Here is a 23915-nt window from a genome sequence, read left to right as displayed (position 1 = left end):
CTTATTAGGGGAAAACAATAACTGGTTATTAATGAACTTACAGTGTTTGTTGAAACGTACTTGTGAGGTTGCGTATGCGAGGAGTACTGTTTCGTCTTTTCGCCCTTGAGCTCCTCCAGTTGACTAATCAGCACCCTTTTGATTTCATTCACCCATGCCTGTTTTTGATCTACATTCGTCGCTTGTATTGTGTACACCTCCTGCCTCCCTTGCAGCCACACCTCGAACTTCTTGACGTCCCCTTTGACCGATTCCGTAAGACCTATCTGCGACATTTGCAGGTAATGTTTGAATTGAAAATTCGTCTTATTGTGCACGGACTTGGTCGGGGCCTTGCAGAAGAGCATGACTTTTTGGTAGAGAAAGATATGCCGCTGCATTGGTTTTATCCGTAGCCTGATATCTTTCTTGTTCTCTGCCCAGACGGAAAAGGATCCTTGCAGCAACAGATCACCCTGCTGCGATAAGTCAATCGGAAATCCGGTTATGCATATCTGGAGCATACTATCGTTCACGCATTTCAGCACGATTAGCATGGAATCCACGGCGTTCTGAAGTTCCTTACTGCCGTTTGACTCATCGGAGTATTTTAGGAGATCGGCGAGCAGTAGTTGGTATTTGGTAATGCGCTGGACCGGTTTCAGCAGGTAAGCGGCTAGAGGCAGCTTATGGCCCAATTTGCGTTGGCACGCTAGGAAAAACTGGTTGTTCTCCGCCAGAGTCTCGCGGTATTGCTCGGAGCGTGGGATGTTTTGGCAATAGTAACTGTACAGCTGATAGAAAAGATCCCTCTGTGGATAAGAATCAAGAGGAATGTGTGTAGTAGAAACACCGGTTATTAGGTTCTTATTTATTACCCGCTGGACGAAGCAGAGAGAGACCAGGTCGATGGACGAGATACAGTTCTCGAGGTCCTTCAGGAACATATTCGCATGGAAATTGTATATCTCCTCGATGTTACCGAAGATCACGTCCAGTTTTTCCAGGAGTCCTGCCGGTAGCAGATGCTGCATCTCTTTTGCGCTCGCCTCCATTTTGTAACCCTGTAAACATAATTCATTTTATCTATGACCTTCCTTGACCAGGAATTGTAACGGGTCATACTTTTATGATGACAGCTAACTCTGCCACGTAGACCCTTTCCGTTTCCAGGAGCTCGGCTATCACGTGGCCCTGCTTCACTTTATTGATCTCGTCCTGGGCAGGATCGAAATCCGGGGACGTCGCGTCCGTGGATTCGCCCGAAATCGAATTCGTCCCAGCGCTTGAGTCCATCTATAAAAGAACATTAAAAAAACCATCAAACAAAATCCAAATATCATGTTACATAAAACTTATTATATATAAAAATACTCTCAAAATCATGTATACAAAGCAAATTAAATTTGACACCAAAGAAAAAAATCGTAAAAAGGGGTTGCCAAATTTGGACCACTATCGTAATTCGACTTATATTGCGTATTTGTAACCAATATGTCCAAATAAAGTTGATAAATACAATAAGTTCTATGACAAAGCATCTCGTGGTCACAATTAATGTTTGTTATTATATAAGTCTGATAATATTTAGTCTGTTCTAAAAAAAGTAGAGTTTATTATAATTATTTTCATTGATATCATTGAAAATTAGGATCATGTATAGATGTTGCCTAAATTATACATGTCCTGATAAAGCCCAGAAGTTGTAATAACAAATAATTGAAATATATATTCCAATTAGAGGAATTAAAAAAATAGAATAGAATAAAATAATTAAATTAAATTTTTTGTTCGCTAGTATTGTTGCGGTCTAAAATGTGTAAAAAAATAAGATTTTACGGTATTATATATAAAATCCGCGTTTTGACTCGGCCACCTCTAGAATGCCGTTACTTCTTCATGATTGTATGTACATAATTTAAAGGCTTATTATGTTGTTGTATAAAGACGCATACAAAATGTTAAAACCCGTTCTTCTACAAAGTTTAAACTGAGAATTTTAAGAAATTTGTCAAATGGTATTATATTTTTTTTCGTCATGTGGCTTCTTCTTTTTCTATTGGACCGCAACGACCTCTTTGGCCTTTCGGAGGTCGACTTCCATTGGCGTTGCCAGTTTTGTTGTTGTTCCCGTTTCGTTGCAAATGCGGTTTGAGTCCATCCACTCTCCAAGTTTCGAAAGAATCGATTTCCCAAAATAAAGCACTACAGAAGCTGCGGTTGAGACGTGGGTGGAGGATTGTATAGAATCCCCTTGATCATCCAAAGCGAATCCTGAACGTACCAAAAATACTGACAGTGGCTTGGCAAACGACAGCGCCGGTTCTATTTACCGCTTCTGCCTGCATTCCTGAAGTTGCGATTTCTCTCCAGATCATTTTTGCACTTTCCCACATCGAAAATTTCTAAACAGAGCCCGTAGCTATAACGGGCCCCTTGCCTCCCTTCTGTTCCCATCTTCCGTGCGTTACGAAACCGAAACGCGCGCGTCTTCTGAAATTCCAAACGCGGCGTTATGCAACGCGCGGAATTTCAATAAAATTCGAGTTCGATACTGCACCGCATAGTTATACAGTTATGGCGTAATTAGTTTACGAAAATAGACGAGCTTCGGGTTGTGAGACAAAGCAGCAACGCAATGCGAGGGACCGGCGATTATTAATTGGCCATTGTTCTTAATCCATTAAATCCATATCCGAATACAGTTAAATTCTAAAGCGCAATCGTGTGTTTTTACTCAATGATACAGTTATATCACCAGACATTATAGCTTAATTTAATATAAGAAACCTCTCTTAATTTACGGCAGTCAATTGCTTCTTCTTTCTAATGCTATAATCAGCAAACTTGATCCTAATTAAGCAATAAAGCGAAGCCCCATTACACGAATCAATCCAAGTACACTAAGAGAATATATATATAAACAGTTTTATTTTTTTTTCCTAACGAGTTTGATCAATAATAATTTAAGTTTAATTTTAACCAAAACTCTAAAATTTCCATAGAATCAAGTTTTTATGTATATTAAATTTATCTGTAAACGATTACAGATTTTTTTTTTCTTAATTATAAAATGTTTGTACTAAAATTCCCAAGTTTAGAAGTGAAAAAAGTAAGTTTTATACGAAATGGTAAATAAATAAATATATAAAACAAAACATATTTTGTAGTCTCGTGACTAACAAATAAGAAATAATCAACTTTTTTAACAAATAACCTATTTCATTTTATTATTACTTTTACTTCTCAAACTTTTCATAAATTGGAAAAAAATGTAAAAAAAAACTCGGTTTATAGGTCTTTGTTCCCATTTTCCCAAAAGTTTACTTGTTACTTCATGAATATCAGTCAACAATTGTTTATTGTTTATCTATTAGGAATTGTATTTTCACTTATCTCCATTTATGTAAGTTGATTGCATTTAGCGTTCTACTAATGACTTATATAAAACTGTACAAACATTAACCATTATTGGTGTATACTAATGAGTATCACATGCACATGTTAAACTTAAATCAAAGTAACAAAAACATACTTTCGAACTCCATTTCAAGAGTTAAGCAACTTTTGTTCAGTGACAACTGTTAACACCTTACAATTAAGATGTAATAATCACATGGGTGAATTTAGGCAAGGTCTGAAACCACTTTCAATCAAAGACCATAAAAATCTAACTAACTAAAACTTTAATTAATTTGCTTAACCCTTATATTGATGTTGTTAGTTTTGTTAATATATTTTTTTGGTAATGTTAGAAAACTTTTTCTTCTTCTAGTAATAATTTGAGAAAAGATCATCTGTTCACTTATTTACATATTTTGAAATATTTATGTTGGAAATGCTAATTTAGACAGCCAATAAAGACTGTTAGTAAATTACATGATTTCTTACGGGACATATGATTACGTAACTATAAATATTAGAAACTTATCGATACTGCAACGGATCTTTAAGGCAATGATGATATGGTTCAATGATTTTACCACTACTAAGCTATATAGAATACAGTTAAAGAATATATTTGTAAAACTTACTGTTCTTCAAATAAAATTATTTCTATTTAGTCTACAAAATCCTAATTTTACATCATTTTTTTTTTACAATTTTTCAAATAAAAATATGTTTGTTTTAAATATTATTAGTGTGAATTGGTTAAATTATTTTCATTAGCATATATTGGAAATCAATAATATTTGTATTAGATTTAAATTTAATTAAAAATATTTGTAGATCTAAACTTCTTTTGATTAATCAAAATCTTACATATTATACCGAAATATCATTTCTTTGTATTAACTTCGAATACGTAATTACTAAAATATTCATTGAAATATCAAAAACATAAATAAATTAATGACATATGCATGGATTTAAATATAAATAAAAACAAGTATTCTAAACATCCTGCGTTCAAGTGCCAACTGTTCTCTTACGTAAACTTCGAAATCGTTATGTTTTTTTAATCAGTCGAGTGGCACTATCACAGTTTATGTTGTGAAATATTGTAATGAATGAAGGAAGCGGAAAATCTAACAAGGTGGTCCTCAGGAGTCACGACCCAAATCTGGGTCATTTTAGTTTGGATCACTGAACACTTTACAAAATTTTAGTTATTCGATTATTTTCCGCAAATCATATTTTTTTTATCACAGGTAAAAATATAGTAGTTATAAAACTGAAAATAATTGGGCTAAAAGATTTACAATTTTTTTTTGTAAATGTTTTGTAAAAGTTCAATTTTCTTGTTAATAAATCTCTGAAAATTGACTGAAATGTAATGTTAGAAATGTAAACAAACTGAATATTTATGCAATATCGTTCTAAATATTATTATTCAATTAATATATAACATTTTTTATAAATATTTTTAGTTTAAAAAAAAATATGTTCTGCTAATAAAATTTATAATAACTTATGTTATGTTATCTATAGAATATGTCTATATATTAATTTTTGATGTGGTTGGCGTAAGGTTGTTAGCCTGAAGAATCACGTTTAATTCAATTTCGAATCAATCCGTTTGTTTGCATTCGCATTGAATAGTAAAGCTCGCCTCAAGAACTGGAGAAGAATGGCAAGGCAAGCAAATAGCCGTGTGCATTGTGCCCATACACAATACTAGCAAACTGGAGATAGAATCGTATATAAATAAGAAATTAATTAAATTCTCTATAGAAACGAGTCACAATAGGCTATCGACCCCCCAACGATACTTTGTAGCAGCTCTTTGAAGCACAAAGCGAGAAAAAGACTTACGCAATGTCCACAGCATCTGAATTTCCGATTCGTGTGACATAAGTGCAGGGACGTCGCTTTTGGGTGTCCAGGAGTTTCGTGTAAACGATACGACGGATTATGGTGTTTAGAAAACGGCTTCGGTAGAAAGTAAATGCATTTTTTTTTGATGACATAACACTTTCAGCTATCTCGAGCAGTTTCACGTTACGTTATATAAGAGCCGGATTTTTTGTTTTGGTTCTTTGCAAGTTTGTTTGATTTAGTTAAAGTAAAATCTTCAATGCACATACTTCTTTTAATCATTTAATCATTTAATGCAATGCAAATTAAATTCGTATATAATACGTACACTTTATTATTAAATTAAATTGCAAAAAAAAAACTTGACAAAAAAGTATTTAAAAAAAATAATTTTGTCCACCAATTTTTTAGAATTGATTTTGCTAAATTAGTATATTTTGAAATTTACTTAACAGTTTCTTTATAGTCCAGACTCGATCGAACCCGAATTATTACTATATATAATTTTTTTTAAATCAATAATTTGATAAAAAAAAATGTCTTTCATTATTTTTGTTTTTTTTTTAATTTATAAAATGAGTGAATATTTTTATTTACAAGACTAAAAATTTGTCTTCTGTCACGCTTGTTCAATATTGAAAATGACATTTTCTATCACCTCTGTTCTTGCGAGATATTTTGTGTGTATTATTTTCATAATTTTACAGATGTATCTTTTTGTACAGTAATAATTCGAACAATATGTAGACGAATTATGTTTTCATAAGTTGACATATTAAATATAATTTAATACACAGACGACACTTCAACGTATCAAAAAAATAAATTTCTTAATAATTTTTGAAGATTTGGCTCATGATTATTGTCCTTTTGTCCATAATTAAATTTTTTTTTTCTAAAAAAATCCATATTTTTTTGGTGCGTCTTATGGTCAGAAAAATAGATAATATTTTATTTTTACAATAAAATAATCAGTGGTTAGTTTACATATTTTATAAAATTAATTTTAGAACAATTGAAAATTGAAAAAAAAAATCCTTAATGCGCTAGGAAAGATTAAAATATGTTTAAATCGGAAATAGGTTTTCCTAAAAAATAAACCGTATCTAAAATGTTTGAAGATAAAGACCAGCAAATGGAAACAGATTTAATGAAAGAACAGCAAGAAATGTCGCTTCGATGATTATTTCGAGCGCTATAATCTTGGTATATTAACGATATATTTCAACGTTCACTAGTCTAAAACACTTAAAATGACTCATAGATCAATGAAACGAATAGACAGTCTTTGTTTTAGGCACCTAAAAATAATAATCTATTTTCGGTTTCTGTATAACATTGTAATCTTTGTGTATCAAGTAAAGGCTATTCTCATAGTCTGGTTAATATTTCATTGAAAATTTCAGTATAAATATTTCTATTAACATAAAAAAACGTAAGAAATATATATATATATAGGTGAGATAATTAAGTAATTGTTTATTCTATAAATACATGTAGTAATTGGCGTTTGCAATAAATAATATGATTATTTAGCAATGAGTGATGCAAATATAAGCGGAATGAGATCTAGTTCATCTTACACAATTTCTAGTTTCTATTCTTCAATAGAAGAAGCCACCATAAAAGTATGTGAAAACATCATGTCTATTTTACACACGCACTTATAAATATAAACAAAAAAAAATAATGAAAATACAATAATTTTTCACATTTTTTTATTCCACCTTCTGGATTCACTATAATCCGGTTTGTAAATATGAAAATATACTAATTAAGCATAATAAATTGTAAAAAAAAATATGGACAAAATTATGTTTTTTAATATTTTATGTCCTTTCTTTTTGTGCCGGACAATGCGAGGTATAATATTAATATGTATTGAAGTTATCCTCGAAGCTTATGACATTGGTGATTACATGTGTTGTTGATTACCAATTTTATATATAATGGTGTCCTTTAAATTAAATTTGACAGTATGTTTATGTATGACCATAGAGGATGAATCTATACTCTTGTTAACCTTAGGATATTTTCGTATGGTAATGTACGTTATTGGAATCGATGATCACATTTAGGTTAAAGCCATTGAAGCGGTGTCCTTTATGTTCGAGATTCACTATAACCTTTACCGCATATCATTGAATTCTATATAAGTAAGCAGTTGATTTCAAAACAAAAATCATAACTAAAAATAAATAGATTGCAAAGATTTCGTGAATCAACAAGTCGTAAAATGAAGCCTCAAATAAAGGTCATATGTTTCTGAAAAAAAAAACATAAATTTGAGTTGTGTTTTACGTCACAGTACCATTCTTACAAAAGCCGTCGCAAATCGAATCGGCGTAATCGACATTTACCTGTATTATTCTTTAATTAGTTTACATATTTTGTATTCTTAATTTTATAACAAATAATAAAGAAATACAAAACATTAGAAAACCGTATCAATATTATTTTTTTTCAAAAATTTTCATAATTTTTCTAAAAAAACAAACTTGAGCTACGTCTTATGATCGGAACATTATGTAATATTTGTTTAGTTGTTTGTAGAAAAATGAAAACTAAAATACAGTATATCATATGTGTATATACAACAACTCATGCGCACAGAAATGCAACATAGAAGGAAAATCTATAATTTTGTGTCAGGAACGAAAGCTGCCAAACCCCATTTTCCAATTAAAGCTGTTATCATGCTACAATTGCATCAATAGAAAGTAATTAACGGTTACTGTACTGTAAATACATATAAGATTTCTTTATATATTTAATATATAGTTATTGTTTCAATTACGTTTGTACACATATCAGTTTTCTAAACAATAATAGTATGTTATGAAATAATAAAATTGTAAAATTAAGAAAGTAAATTAAAAAAAAAATATAATTAAATTTTTGACAGAGAATACAACTGTTTTAAGAAGATGCAGAAACTAATAATAATAAGAAAAACTATTAAGTCACTACAGATGTGCTAAACAACAGTTCTGACCTCTACAAATCCAATATGATTACGCAATTGAAACGAAATTGAAATATTCTAGCTGATGGTCAGTTATCTTTATGTCCAACGTGAAAGGATTCATTGATAGTTTAATATAAATTTAATTTGTAAATACGAGCTCATATGAAGGATAAACTAAACAAGTAATGTTAATACGCTTTCCCAATGATTATTTAATTGATATAGCAGAGCAGTGTGATGAAGAAATTTAATTAATGAACTGTATTTGTTCAACAAAAAAATTGCACGTGAAAATAAGGAGCGGAGATTCTACAAGTTCCGCGGGAGCTGCACGACATCTTGTATATAAGATAAATCTCGGAATAACTGTAAACTGTAGAATATCATAAATATATGAAGTCTAGTACTTTAGTTATTGAAGTACACTTCACCATTTGGAATATAAGTACATTTCTTATAAATACTTATGCAAATAAAGACGAGTTATTAAAATTATTTATGGTCATTTTGTCAAAATATTGATTTTAAAGCAATCAATAAATAACTCATCATTATTACAATTAAAATTAGTATATAATACAAATTAAATTAGGTGCTAAATTAAGTATTCAAAATACATTCTAAAAAATGAGTACAAGCAAGTTTGTTTTTGTGCTGTTCATTTTGATGCGGTTTTAAAGTCGTCAATTAGTCCGGTTTCAAGCAATCTGAGATAATAATAATTCATATAATGATTGCGTATTATATACGAATTCAAGGATGAAAGTCCTTTGTACTTATTTTGATATCTTAGTTCACTTTATTTATGCAAGTTTACTGTATTCAAATCATATTTAAATGGTAAAAGTGATCGAAGAATCCATATGTATCAACAAAAGTCAGAGGTGAGTGAAAATAAAGATGCTTTCACAAAGGCAATGAAATAGATTTAAATTTCTAATAAAATTGAACTCATGTCTGTCTTTAGGGCATAGACAGTACACGTTTTATTAGATAATCACATTTCATTTCTAATTTACATGATTTATGATGCTTCGCTAAATTATGATTATACCAAAAAAATGAAAGTATTCCTCTTAAGTTCATAGGTTAAAATTCATATTTAACGCAATTGAAAATAACGGTTTCTTTTTATAAAGCGTGATCAAATTATGTTATGCTAATAACATTTTGAGGAGAAACTAATGCAATTAAAGTATTTTCAAACTGCTAAGAAAAAAAAATTAATGTAATCAAAAATAAATTACATGAAGAAATATTTTTTTTGTGTTTCTAACAAAAAATATATTTATTTATTTATTGTTCAAAATTATGACCAAATGTCTTTCCGCCCTAAAAGTTGATATTTATTAATATATCAAAATAATATGATAAAATTATTTGAATTTTTTATGTCTCATTACCTAATAATTATCAAAATATATGTACTTTTAACTATACTACTGTTAATTAACTAATTTACAAAAATATTACACAAAGATTTCAACAAAATTCTTCAAATTTATATATATAATATTCATATTTATATTGAAAATTAAACATGTAAAAGAAAGTTAAAAGTTTACGTAATGAATAAATATAGTAGATTATGAAATGTTCATATTTTTATAGTGATTATAAGCATGTACCAGAAGTGATTACACAATAATTCGCTTTACTCAATTGTAACAATAATTAAATGTATAGACTCTAATATTAACGTTATTGATAGATAATACAAATATTTATGTTATTTTGTTAAGCATTCAGCATTAATATAATCCTTGATCAACATTACTTAATATAGTAATTTAGTCATCATTGATCATGTTTAATGTAAGGATTTTGAATTAAAATATGTACATACTTATATATCAATGGTAAGCTTCCATGGGAAAACTGTATCCAATTAATGACATCCACGATGAACTTAACTTAATGTTCAAACATAATGGATTATAAATAAAATTAACTGCAGGTGTAAGGTTCCGTTGGTATGATTTAATGGGGGAAAAAGCATTACGAAGTCAGTATCTAAAAATACAAAATCCGATAGACCAAATCGCTTCAAAATGCTAATTATACCAAAAGATTGTAAATGGTAGGAGCCGTTAAGGAATCGGAAAGCAATTAATCGTCGCGTGTGTTTCCAAAAGCGATACCACCAACGATCGTTTTTGGGCAAAGGCCGCGGATTACACTTTCTCGTACGTGGTGTAGTACTGGAAAAGGCTCCGTACACAATTAGGCTGACGACCTTTCGGAGGCGGCAGCTCATCTTTGTCCTGCGGAAGCACCGCGTAAACAGAGCGCGCGCGTGAACTAGGACTAAAGACCCCCATCATCCCCATGAGCTTACAAAGAGCTTCAAATACGAATAATACGAACTGTGTTAGTGGAGTTGTTCGAGTATATGGACCTGGCGTCGTCGAGGAAGTCACAGTACATGTCACAGTAGGTCCTGCAGAAGATTTCGCGAGCACAATGAGCCACCTTATAGTTCGCCATCGCCCGGTACCATGGGCCGAGGATCGGCGGGCTTTCGGCACTGTCGCGTGCGGTACGCAACCGAAGACTGAGGAACGCAACTGAAGACTACAGCCGCCGACTACGTCGGATCGTTTCGGAATTCCTGCTGTTGCTGCTGCTATTGCTATTACTACTACTGCTGTTGGCGCGCTGAAATTCTGGTTTCGGACGGCGGACAAAAACCGTCGACAGTAACGGTGGTTTCACTCGCTCCTCCACCACTTCTTTCTTTCTATCTTTCTCTCTCAATCGATTTTCTTTTCAAGAAGCAAGCCACTTTCGAAACGAGTCTCTGAAGACCAAGAAGATGCGACCAAGAAGATGCATGCCTCCAGAGAAATCAATGCTTTATTCATTTCCGCGCGAATATTTTCTCTCCGCACATCTCTGTCAAGCATTGCGTTGTCCAATAATTTTCCTTCCGTCGTTTATCAAAGTGTCATGGGGAATTGCCATTTTATTGCGACTCTCTTTTCCTGTCAGAACCACTAACAACAATTAGGTAACACTATGTATAGACATTGTATACCAATTTGTAGTTCTTTCATAATTAATTCATTATACAAACATCATCGTTTCTACAAATGTAATCCGAACTATACTGCTACAACAAGATCATTAAGACAAAGGTTTCTGCCTGGTTTGTTTGGCATATATATGTTGGATGACAAGTATCAATTAGTTTATACTATGAAGTATATCATTTTAAAGCATTTATTTCTATATATCTTTTTAGAATGTGCTAATTTCGAGTAAATGAAACATAAAATTGTGTATTTTGGTATGAGTATGGTGGATTTAGATAACCATTAAAGAGCGTGAGAATTTACTGAACTTGAATCACCGGTAGTGCATAATAACCTCAATTAAATGGCAAAAAGTACGGAGAATTGCTCCCGCGTCAACTTAATTCAAACAACGACCATTTCCCCTCTTTGATCGTGACAGGAGTTGGAAAGTGGTGTCTATACATAAACATGAAGCAGTGAAAACGATGGGTGAACAAAGGCAAACATCGTGCTTCCACCAAAATATCCTTCCTTGTAAGTAGTTCTATATTTGAAGAGACAGTTGCAGGTGCATATACAATAATAAAAGATTGACAACATTTAATAATTTCAGAGCTTATCCTTCAAACCTACAATCCCATTAATATTTCATTGTTTTCGAAAAAGTTCATGTGGGTTTCGCATAAGTTTAACAAACAAAAATTAATTTCGTCATCGATTGTAACATGATCGGAAATTGAATGCGAAGGTAATCAGGGTCTTCCATAATGTCCTTCATCATAAATAAATAACAATTTGACAATAAATTATAGTATATATCATCTGATACTTGCTTAATAGGAATAACATGATTATAGCTGTCATCTACTCCTCACAATTTAGCAGAATATGTCAACATCAATGATTATGCAATGCGTAATTACCTCAATGAAATAGAAACAAATCCTACAATAATCATTATCCAATTTGATTACTATAGACGAAAAGTGATACTAGAAACTACTTACTATCAAATGATCATAGGATACTTCAATGTTAAAAATTTCGGACCTTGAATGAAGCCGGTAAAAGTGTCTAAATGGTTAAAATTGGAAAATCTCATGTTTATAAAATGGTTTTGAGATTGTTTACTAGAAACTACTTGATATGAATCAAATTATCATAGCTAATGTTTAATGTCAACAACTTAGGAGTTTTGTGTAAATGTATTCAAATAGTTTATCTTGGAATATTACAAATATTTGAACATTCGTTTTGAAATTTAGGATATTAGGATCTGTGGAACTTCCTCCGATTATCACTATTTCAATAATTATACCAATACTTTAGATCTAGTTTTCTTAAACCGAAATAAAACTGATATTTTGCAACATTGTTATTATAATAAATAAACAATCCGATAGTTCACCATTGGCACCATTAAGAATTTAAGAGAAAATGAATGGTTGCGCAACGTCTCTAAACTGCCCATCCATTAAGCGCATCAACGGCCCAGAGGAAGCTCGCAATTCGCTCCCATTACCATACCCACATTAAGTGATTTAATCCACTCCACATTGGATTAGCAGAAAATCGGGCCTACATCCTTACTTAACTCATTCCAATTGAAGCCGAAACCAGTTAGACGGTCAATTAATCAAAACACGCGCGCACATTAAAAGAAAAAGACAACAACAAGAACCCATAAAACGCTTACCATACTCATCGTCACAAAATTATACACAAAAAAGTAATAATAATATTTTATTTTAGAAAGTATTTAACATTTGAGGCAATCAATTAACCGAATTCTTTGTATATGGTTTATGTTTGTTTTTTTTTTAAATTCGTTTGTTCTGTTTTTACCTTTCGACTTCTGAAGCTCCGAAGGCATATTATTATGCAAGCTGGATCTCCTTTGGCGGTTGGCACTTGTTAGGAAGGTATTAAAATTGAACGGAAGAACAAGTGAAAACTATAGTTGTATGAATGTAGAGGAGTAGTCACGTACAGAGCGAAGGAGGAAAATCGCGTAGAAATGGAATCGCAGCGTGATCCGGGGCACTGATTAAATTAGCAGAGTAATAGTAATGAGTTCCTTACACATCTTTAAGCCGGCGTTAATTAAACGCCGCACCATGTGGTCGACGGGATTATGTAATTCGTTACACAGGCACACGCATACAAAGAGCAGTAGAGGCAAAAGCAGCAGCAGCAGGGTCTTTCGTAAGGGTTCTTTTGTTTGTTTATGCTGCGGTGTGTTTACAGTTTTCCCCGGATCCGTCGACGGGACGGTTTCCCACCCATCGAGTTACGTTCCAAAAGTGAGGAACCTCCTAGACACTCTTGGAATGTTATTTTTTCTTCTATATATACCAATGATGAAGGCAGTACACAATTCCCAAAAAATGCAAAGTTTCATTAATTCCATGATCATCTGATCTTCATCTTTCAAAAGTAATCTATTAATGTTCCAAATTTAGTATACGATTTCTGCTTATTACAACATAAATAATTAATGACAAAAGTAGTGCCAATTAAAAAAAACACACGAATCATTGAAATTATTGATCTTTTCATTAAAATATGACTAACATAGAAGCACATCTATAAAAAAGGTACAGTGATATTCAAATCGGATACCTTACAAAGGTTTTAAAAATCAAAAAAAAAATCTTTGTCGTACTCGACGTTCATACGAACGTACACTAAAACTAGTTTTAGAAGACAGACCACTTTTGACTTTTTGCATTCAAATGATATAAAAAAATGACAATGATTATTATTATATATAACAAATTTGATTTTATATTCACATGCAATGCAATTTTATAAAAAGTACAGTCAGCGTACAGTTAACGTACAAAATGCATACAATGATTGCAGTACGTTAAGCGAATGTATGTTAAAAGAACGGTGGATTCTCATTTAGGATTTGTACACTCATATATTTTTCTTTGCATGAACGTACCATATAAGTGAGGTTTAAATCGTATCTTAAAACAAATGTCTATATCGCAATCCCGACAACCGAAATACCCTCTATTGAAATCCCGACGTTCGAAATTACGAGTGTATCGAATTCCCGACCTTCGAAATCCCGGCTGTATTAAAATCCCGACGCTTGAAATCCCGACTATGTCAAAATCCCGACTACCATAATCCTGACAATCAAAATCCCGACTACCATAAAAATGATATTGTACAAATTTATAATAATAAAAGACACTGTCGGGATTTCGATATACGTACTATATAAGTGAGGTTTAAATCGTATCTCAAAAAAAATGTCTTTATTGGTCTATATCGCAAGCCCGACAACCGAAATACCGTCTATTGAAATCCCGACGTTCAAAATTCCGAGTGTATCGAAATCCCTACCTTCAAAATCCCGGTTGTATTAAAATCCCGCCGCTTGAAATCCCGACTATGTCAAAATCCCGACTACCATAATTCCGACAATCAAAATCCCTATTATATCGAAATCCCGACTACCATAAAAATGTTATTGTACAAATTTATAATAATAAAAGACACTGTCGGGATTTCGATATAGTCGGGATTTTGATTGTCGGGATTTTGACTTAGTCGGGATTTCGATAGACGGGATTTCGGTTGTCGGGCTTGCGATTGCCACCGGTCTTATATTACTGTGTTTTCTAAGGAACAAAGTCATCTCTCCAAAAAACTAAGCACATGAAAACTTAAACATGAAATATAACGGATATCACGTGGCATTCTGGCGGATAATTACTTAACAATTTTTATAAGAAGGCAGCAATTTGTACTAAAACTTTTTATAAAAATACGATTTTAAAATCTTCGATTAGTCCGGTTTCAAACAGTCCGGGATATTGGCAATATTCCTACTTCGCATTTTTAAATGAGTCCAGAGACTTTAATTAACAAGATTGATTGCTTCCTATTAAAAAAAAATGAATTACACCGAAACAAATCAAATCGAACATAACAGTATATAAATATTTGGCACACAATTAATTAAGTATCGGTTTGAATAATTATTTACACTCAATCATTGCTAATTATATGCAAATTCTCGTTGAGTTTTTATAAATATTTAGTACGTTTAATTAATTTAAAAAAAAATGAGGTCAGGTTCACGTTTTCATGTTCCATGTACATTTTAATACTAAAGAAAACTTATTAATAAAAAAAATAGTTTATTTTAACAATTAATCAATTATTATCCTTTTTTTATGAAAAAAATGTATACATTTGTTGTATGATTTCATTAAGAAATATACTAATTATGTAACAGTAAACCAATTGTATTTTGTATGGTGTTCATTTAGTGCTGTTTCTTATTGCATTAGTATTAATAAAGCAATTTATTCTGACATTAGAGAATCATACTTAAGTAACTTAAGCTTAGCAATGAGTAAACTGGATACACTTTATACATTGAACAATTTCTGCATGCAACCAAGTGTACAGAATTAAATATTCTTAATAAACATTATAAATAATTTTACATATACTTTAATTGGAATATTATTATCACACTGTATTAATATACACTTTATATAATTATATTTTTTTTAAATAATTTTTGATTTTTTTTTACTAATTTTACTATTGTAGTTAAAATTGTAAACTATTGGTTGACGATGTCTTTATAAGTTTAACACTGATGTATTAATGTCTATTTGTTTTGAGATCCAATACATCCCAAATTGGACTCCCATCCAAGTACTATCTTCTAACCACGTCTCTTAACTATTCGTTAACAACAATCTGTTAGATGTTTTTAGAAGTTTAACACCTATGAATTAATGTATATTTGTTTTGAAATCCAATGCATCCCAAATTACAAATTGGACTCCCATCCAATTAATGTCGTCTAACCACTTGTCTTAACTTTTCGTAAACAACAACCTATTAGATATTTCTAAAACTATAGCACTGACGTACTTAATGTCATTAAACAAAGTTACAATATTTTTATTAATGAACAAATATTGTTTATACAAAACAAATGAATATATTTGCTGTTAAGATAAACAAGGACTTATATAAGTAGATTAAAATTTATTAATGCACACGTCTGCATGATTAACATTTGTTTGTATTCACAATTGAGCCTGTTTCCTCTACAATCAATTAATAATTTCACTTGCCTTGTTGTTCAACTATCAGCATCATACAGATGAGTTAAATACTTAATAAAGCAATGATAAAAAGGTTACAGTACCATTATTGTTAATATCTGCTTGTACTCACAATTGGCCTTCACTTTGTTAAATTAATCTGTAAATGATATGGACAAATTGTAACAAAGAGATTTCTTTTTTCTACATAATTTGTCTCTAGTTATCAAATAAAATTAATTTAACTAATTTAAATTTATTAAAATTATAATTAAGTAAATGCAAATTATGAAACAGGACTTTAAAACATAATTTTATTAAAATAATATTTATACCGTTAGTTTCACTTTTTGTTTATTTTGAAAGTGTGTTTACTGATTATAAATTTATTTACACTGAATATGAAATTCAGTCAATAAAAATTTACAAACAATTACAAACTTTGTTGGTAAAGTATACAGATATTTAATAATAGTGACAAATTATATAAACGCAAACAAATACTGACGCATCGCTATTTTTATCAATCTTGTATACTTCTGTGCAATGAACTACCGATTTTGCGTAAATGAAAAGAAAAGTTTGACATGTGATGTACTGAATACATAGTTATTACAACTTTCTATATTATTGCTATCATAACACATGTTTGATTTGTCGGTTAAAGTGTATATTATTTTGCAAAGTTAAGTAGTTATTTATGTTTTCTAGTAGTCTTTTATAGTGTGAATGATGTAGTTCCATAGTACGTCATTAAATTAAAGCATTCTCTTTCTACTAGCATTTTATTATAGTATAACGAGTTTTGTCTATAATTTTGAATCGAATTTGAATTCTTTGATTAATAAATTGTGGGTTTCATTCAGAGTTTCTAAACAGTTTCTATTGAGGTTTTTTTTAAGTAAATTATTTTACTTGCAAGTCTAGTAACTCGCATATTTCAGGTATTGTATTAATATTTGTTTGTTCAATTACCTTTTTCTTCTGGTGATGCTTCTGGGGAATGGGTGCACCTATCGAAGGTTGCCTAGGTACTGCGGGTTCTGGGGTGACGGCTTGGATAGGCCTAGGTGGCCGACGTGTGACCTTCTTGAGACTAGAAATGCGCTTCTCGCACATCAAATTTACGTCATATATTCTTTGGAGGACCTATTGTTAGCAGAAACATATTGTTTTTAATTGATTGATGATCCAATGTTGATATTGCAACTAACCTGAGTCACGAGGGCTTTGGTTTCGAGCGTGCATGACTCCTGGAAAATCTGCTCAAAGTTTTTAGCTGTACTCAGATTGAACTCATCCGCTGAGGCTAGATATTCTTGGAGTTCGTTGAGCGAGCGCTCGGCGAGTTCCACGGAGCTGGTGCACTTCTCTATACCTTGAGAGGCCAGTAGGTCGATGCATTTGGCGCACCACTGGTTCGCCTGGAATCATTCGAATGGGGGAACATTCAATGAACAATAAGAGGGCAAAGTGTTAATGTTTCTTATTAAGGTGTCATTAGCGAGTGAGGAGCGCGGATTCTCGGCGGTAGCGCTCGCCAAGGCTCGCGCGCGACTCCCGAGCGCGGGCAATTTAAATGTCCGCTGTAGATAAACAAATGATGATAAACAAGATTGACTCACTTTGTCAATTTGCTCCATTAGGTCCCTGCATTTGACCAAGGTTTCCAGCCGTTTATCCAATCTGCCGGTCAGGATATCTCGCACTCTCATAAGTTCATTGCATTTCGGCTCGACGCACTCGAGCGGACAGGAATTCTTAATTTTCAATAATTGATGACCAGATGCAATGACCTCTTCCCCACGCTCGATGTCAGCAATGCAGAGTTTCTGGAAGGCCGACGTCTCGCGCATCAGCGTTTCCACCCTGGACACTGTATCTCCGATTTCGGTCATCTCGGAGACGATCTTCAAATGCTGATCGAAGTTCGCTTGAAGCTCGCGAAAGTCCTGCTCGAAGCGTCGCAGATCCAAACAGTGTCTAAGCTTCGTTGAGTGCTGACCCCAAAACTCATCGAATGTCCTTTCAGTTTCCTCCAGTTGCACTAGCAACCTCTCAACGGTGAACACATTCCCAATGGTATCTGGCGAATGGTTGAAGGTCGAGTCCTGATTAGTTGTCGATTTCTCCCTAATAGTACTTAACAGCCCTTCTCCATGCTTGGCGGCTGTTAGGATACCGTCCTTGAGCGTGGAATATTCCTGGGTTTGTTGATTGAGCAACTGCTGGGTCGAGTCCACGTTGTTTGGTAGCTCGGTTTCACTGATGCGCTTGGTAAACTCATCCAGCGCGTTCGATACTTCATGGGTACGCGCTGAGAACTTCTCCAGAGCCTACACAATCAAATTATGCTTACTCCGAAATATAAAATAACATCGTAATAACATTCACTTACGACTCTCTGCTGGATCCATTCATTGTGGCTATAGTCCAAAGATCCTCCCAAATCTTCAGTCAATTGACTGGCGTCTACGTGCTCGTGCAACTCCTCCTCCGTACTCAGAACCACCATTCGAAATTTAAACTCATCTTTAAACCATTTATAACTAACTTCGGATAAAGCTTTCTGTAGAAAACTAGCCGGACGTATCACATATACGACATGTATTAACCCAGGAAAATATACCTAGAACGACGCACTTTAATTATTACTGATTTTATCTTTATTTTCCGAATACTCACAGAAATTTTCAACAATACTGTTTTCACTGAATTCCACCTATCTTTTCTCCTGTCTATAATCAAATGGAAGCCCAGATCCGCCTCTTGCAAACTACAAAACAAATTCGTTGATTACACATTGATTATTGATTAGGAAGTATGTTGACTCACGAAGGTACAGAGGTTAAATATAACATTAAGCGTTGGTACTCCGTGTCCGTAAGGGCATGGAAATTGTTTTGGTCAGGGAAGGTTATCAAGGGGCATCCATCCTTGGACTTGCCACCCGTCACGATTGCGTATTGGGGGTGCAAAAGGTCGGCCACATCGTGAACACCAAGAGGCTCAAGTTGGACCGCGCTCTGCATCTCTATTTCCTCAAACGGTGTCTCTGGGTCATCTGCGAAAAAGCCAAATCGCTCTTTTATCTTATCGGCAGCACACGCACACATAACACCGGAGCCAACAAACTGAAACACTGTTCGGACTCAGAATAAATGAACGAGCAAACAAACAAACAGCGAGACGATAATTAAATTCGCTTACTTGTTCAATTTTCGCTCGGTATTGTCTATAGTTTCGAACAAGTTCACCTTAAAAGCGCAATTACATCGGCGTTGCATAACAACCAATTATGTTCTTCGACTGAGCGGGGACCGAACTGAGCGTGTGTGCGCGCGGTATGCACGATATTGTCTGTCCCCTCGAGTATATTTTTTTTTGTTATCAAAACACAAACAAAGCGGATCAATCCTAATAAACAAACAGTGCACGTACCACTCATTTTTGAGCTGTTCCCGCCACTGTTGGGACGTGAATTCTAAATGAAAAGACTTGCTTTAGAATAAATAAAATGCTTTTATTATAATGAAATATAATTCTTTTACGCTTACTTCTTCGTCACCACCTCTCATCTCCTCTTCACGTTAATCATTACATAATATTTACACATAGATAATAAATTTATGAGAAAGTATCTGAATAAAAACATCGAGCATTTGGATATATACTGTGAATGTGTATAATTCATCTATATATAGACGTAATATGTACTATCATAACTTAAAAATATATCATAATACCTATAACAGAATAATTAATAAAAAAGAAACGTTAATTTCGTTATCACATATTTACTTTTTTTTGCGAACTTTTTGTAATAAATATTTTGGTAGGGTTTACGTTATGTTTACATTCGATTAAATGTATATGGGGTATGTTGCTGTGCATTTGCCATTGTAGTTACAATTCCCTCATTAATAACATAGCCGGTATTAGTAAGCTGGTACGAAAATGTATTCGAAGCGGCGTGGTTGGTGGGGTTCTGGGCAACTATGTTGGCATTGGGAAGGATCTGCGGGACGGGCGTTACTAAGAATGCCTGTTGGTGGTGCTGGTTATTGGTGCTGTCGTTAGGCGCTACCACCAATGGTATGACCTGCTGAACTTCGTTGTTAATTACGCATTTCTGCGGTTGCTGAATCTGCTTGTTTAACTGGTGCTGATTAATTTGGTTCGTTTCTTGCGGGAGCGCCTGAATTGGCAATGGCGGCGCTGGTGCGTTAGCTTTAGGTTCGACCTTGCAGAACTTAACGTGCGGGAACTGTTCTTTCATGAAATGTCTGAACGTAGAATATCCCATAAGCTTGATACCAGGCTCTAAAATTTGCCCGTACTCCTTGTAAGCGTCGTGTAGGTTCTTCCTTGTTATATCCCAAGGCAGCTGGATGGGTTGCTTGGAATTACCGCTGTCTCCAGTGTGCTGCTCCAAGTATTGTTTCAAAAACTCAGTGGCATGTCTGTAAATGTCCAACGAAAATGTATTGTGCGGCTTCTTGCCATGGTTACCATGCACCCTAGGTGCAACTCCATGAGTCATAACATGCTTTCTTATGCGCTTCAATTGGTAATGTGTGCAGTTTTCTAAATACAAGAATGCATCCAAACAGACCCTTCTACCCTGGTAAACGTATTGTGCTCTCAACCGTCTCCTCTCCTTGTGCCGAACTGTAGTATCAGGATTAGCCAAGCAAGCCATGGTCACCCCCATCAAATACATGTCATGCTCTCCTTTCGTTAACTCGGCAATATTCAGTCGATGCTTATAAACACTTTCAGGATTTAATCCGCGGAAGCAGCTCTCATCCTGGCACTCGCATCCGCGTTTGAAGCGCTCCTTCACCTGCACCGCGCTCTCCTCCAATTTAGTCGGATCATTATTACCCACCACTTCAACAGTTCCTTTTTTCTTCTTTTTCAAAGGTAACTTCTTCTTGCCTTTCGGTGGCGTCTTTACCTTCACCTTCTTAGGCTCTTTTTCCTCGGGTTCCTGTATTTCCTCCAGCATCGGCGTCGTCGCCTCCGGTGCAGTGGTTGTATATATGGTATTCAATTGGGTTGGATCTGTATCAACCTGAATAGTATGTCCTTCCCAAATAACCTAAAATCATAGAAACCGGATTAGCAAACGCTCGAATCTTATAGAGTCCGTGAAACTTACGACGTGATGATCATCCATAGCCTGTGTGAATTGGTTGTTTGCTTCGATGGTAGAGAAGAGCGACGGCGTCGATATAATTGGAGTGTGCCATTGTATCTGGCCGTCGTGCTCCTGATCCTCGGGGTTTGTTTGGAATTGCTGGTTCTCATCATTTTGTCTGTCTGTAACAATCACTTCTTGCTTCTCTATGCGTTCCACTGATAGCAAGGAGTGCAATACCTCGCTTGCCTCCTTCTCAGCGGCGTCCACTCTAGCCATCTTCATTTGTAACCAATTTGTTGGATTTACTAACGTGCGCTGATTTCGTTACTTTGTAGCTCGCTTATGCGTCCGTGTCTATATTGATTACAATTTGCTTTGTTATGGTATTTTATTAAAATAATTACGAGTTTTTGCATTGGTCTCGAGTATAAGTTAATGTTCTGGAAAAAGAAAGGAATTGCAGTTACAAAAGATGAAGTAACATAGGTGGTAAAATGGCTACCAAAAGGGATAAATTAATTTAGTATTTTTTGGGTCGCGTTTCCGAAAATAATGTTGTGAGCAGGAAATCGATTTGTGTCTGTTCGTTAGGAAGGCGATGGAGGCGACGTCGACGACGGCAGGCGTCGGCGATGGCCGATGCATACGGTGCTGTATTATTTGAAATTTCGATGGAAATATAAACAGAGATCAGTAATGAGGATATGGGAATAGAGTGTGGGTCTGAGAAGCGAAAACCGTCTTTAGAGTTGGACGGAAAAGACCAATTTCGCTCGGCCGAATAAATACGCAAACAAATATGGGCCCTATCGCCGTCCATTGCACTCACATTAATTACTGAATTTCCGCAGTTCTGCAATGGTACATGGTAGTTCTAGGGTCGGTCCGTACGCACACGATGGCTACACGACCCTTGCTAAGTATTTTGAAGATGGTAGCTTCGCAACGGGACGGTTTTACCGCACCGAATCTCGAAACTGACGCCGCGTTTTCTACGCCATAACACTGTAGCAAACGAATGATGTACCTACATGAAATGTCTCTAGAGAAGGAGCGGTTGCGCACTCTCCACACCTCAGCCCGCCAACATTCAAACGAGAACCACATGGTTAGTGGTGCCGCACATTTACTACTTACCCATCACACTCGATGAAACCACACTTCTTCACACGATGCACAAATTTCCATCACAAACTTTCATCCGCACCGACCCTTCGGACACACACATACACACAGCAACTCGAATGCTTCCACTGGTCTTTGACCATAATTCTCCAGATGCAAGACTCGAGATTCGTGGTTCGCACTGGATGCGCATTTGGTACCGTTGATCCGCAACATGCACATGATCAGCGGAACAAACGATCAATCTTCGATACGATTGATTCCGGCGGGTGCGTTGAACCGGCCCCTTGCCGCATTGATAACTTTCAATGTCAGGGTCGTGGCCGGTTAATTGAAAACCAATACTCACGTGCTTCTGACCCCTCTTACATGCACACAGTTCTACCCAATTCTAAGCTTGTTTTTTTGCTAATTTCAACTTCCAACTTACCGGGCAGATCGTTGTCCAGGTAGGAACTGCGCGACCTTATTACGGCGCTACTCTCTTCCATGACTTTGGAAGCACTAAGTTTGAATTGTTCTAAAAAACAATCGATCTGGGCTTCGATGCTGGGCTGCTCTGCCATATTTTCCTCTTGGATGCTCTTTGTCGTAACTCCTCGATTCCTGCTTCCCGCTCAGGTAACTCAGCACTCAACATAACAGATGCATCTTCTTCACGCCTACACACCGCGAGAGGAGTCGCCGCGACGGTCTCCTCCTCATGCTCTTTCATATCACATCACCACGTTAGTTATATACCATAGCCTACAGTTGTAGACTCATGCTCCGATTCTAAGTTATACAATCGCAATGCGCTTGTCCGGTTCGATATTGGTAAGACTAAAACATGAAGCAAGTGCATCGGCTCGTTGTACAACGTCGCCGGGGTAAATTGAACCGGTAGGTAGAAGAAGAGGGATAAGAGTGCTAAGAAGAACAAGAATAAGAAGAAGTGGTAGGTCGCAGCCGCGAAGGGGGGGACCCGTGCTCGTCCACCTAGTCCCCGGCTATTCACACTTGCACCTGCATTTTTTCTGCTCCGCTTAGAGGTCTCCTCTCTACACTCGCGCCCCCCATTGTAGCCCCAAAACCGTTGACGTCAAGTAACCCCCTTCTCGTTCGGAACGCATGCGTCGGCCCAGCCCCCTTCGTTCTGTCAGGGTGTGCGTGTGTGTACATTCCGCCACAACCCCCGACAACAAACTATGCCCTGACACCCCAACGAAAGAAGCAACCGACATGTTTCCATCATATAATTCTATAACGATTCCGGTTCTCATCCCTGGATTTTATCGATTCCACTGATACTTCTAACTTTTAAAACACTCAACTTCTCAAAAACTATACACTTT

At 34.8% G+C, this 23915-nt stretch overlaps 2 protein-coding genes across 8 annotated transcripts in view; both read right to left on the bottom strand.

The window, feature by feature from the left end:
* LOC108564229 (guanine nucleotide exchange factor DBS) overlaps nt 1–23915 on the bottom strand; it is a 34272-nt gene that overhangs the window by 2147 nt on the left and 8210 nt on the right. For 2 of the 7 annotated variants that reach the window (XM_017923194.1, XM_017923196.1), the window contains exons 2-10: nt 19146–19374; nt 18996–19086; nt 18709–18939; nt 17936–18646; nt 17525–17734; nt 17286–17459; nt 1105–1275; nt 858–1043; nt 61–791 (exon numbers count right to left, since the gene is read on the bottom strand). In XM_017923194.1, the coding sequence (XP_017778683.1) occupies nt 61–791; nt 858–1043; nt 1105–1275; nt 17286–17459; nt 17525–17734; nt 17936–18646; nt 18709–18939; nt 18996–19086; nt 19146–19374 (2734 nt within the window). Of the gene's footprint in view, nt 1–60; nt 792–857; nt 1044–1104; nt 1276–17285; nt 17460–17524; nt 17735–17935; nt 18647–18708; nt 18940–18995; nt 19087–19145; nt 19375–19520; nt 19639–19751; nt 19795–19867; nt 19945–22285; nt 22486–22593; nt 22617–23011; nt 23832–23915 lie in introns of those variants that run through there. The other 5 variants (XM_017923193.1, XM_017923192.1, XM_017923195.1 and 2 more) reach the window with 5 other exon arrangements.
* LOC108564232 lies at nt 19813–22279 on the bottom strand. Its single transcript, XM_017923202.1, has 3 exons — nt 21959–22279; nt 21475–21896; nt 19813–21414 (listed from the first exon to the last, which is right to left on the bottom strand). Exons 2-3 carry the CDS (start codon nt 21736–21738, stop codon nt 20164–20166), a joined length of 1515 nt encoding a protein of 504 aa, XP_017778691.1. The 5' UTR covers nt 21739–21896; nt 21959–22279; the 3' UTR covers nt 19813–20163.

The sequence above is a fragment of the Nicrophorus vespilloides genome, unplaced genomic scaffold (assembly GCF_001412225.1).
Source record: "Nicrophorus vespilloides isolate i.1.1-1 unplaced genomic scaffold, Nicve_v1.0, whole genome shotgun sequence".
NCBI lineage: Eukaryota > Metazoa > Arthropoda > Insecta > Coleoptera > Silphidae > Nicrophorus > Nicrophorus vespilloides.
This window is presented reverse-complemented; position numbering and strand designations above follow the sequence as displayed.

Excerpts from the sequence above, each read along its gene's own strand:
- LOC108564232 (XM_017923202.1), bottom strand. The coding sequence starts at position 21,738 with ATGAAGATGGCTAGAGTGGACGCCGCTGAGAAGGAGGCAAGCGAGGTA. Across the intron at positions 21,415-21,474 it reads CTATGGATGATCATCACGTC|GTTATTTGGGAAGGACATAC; the intron begins GTAAGTTTCACG and ends CTATGATTTTAG.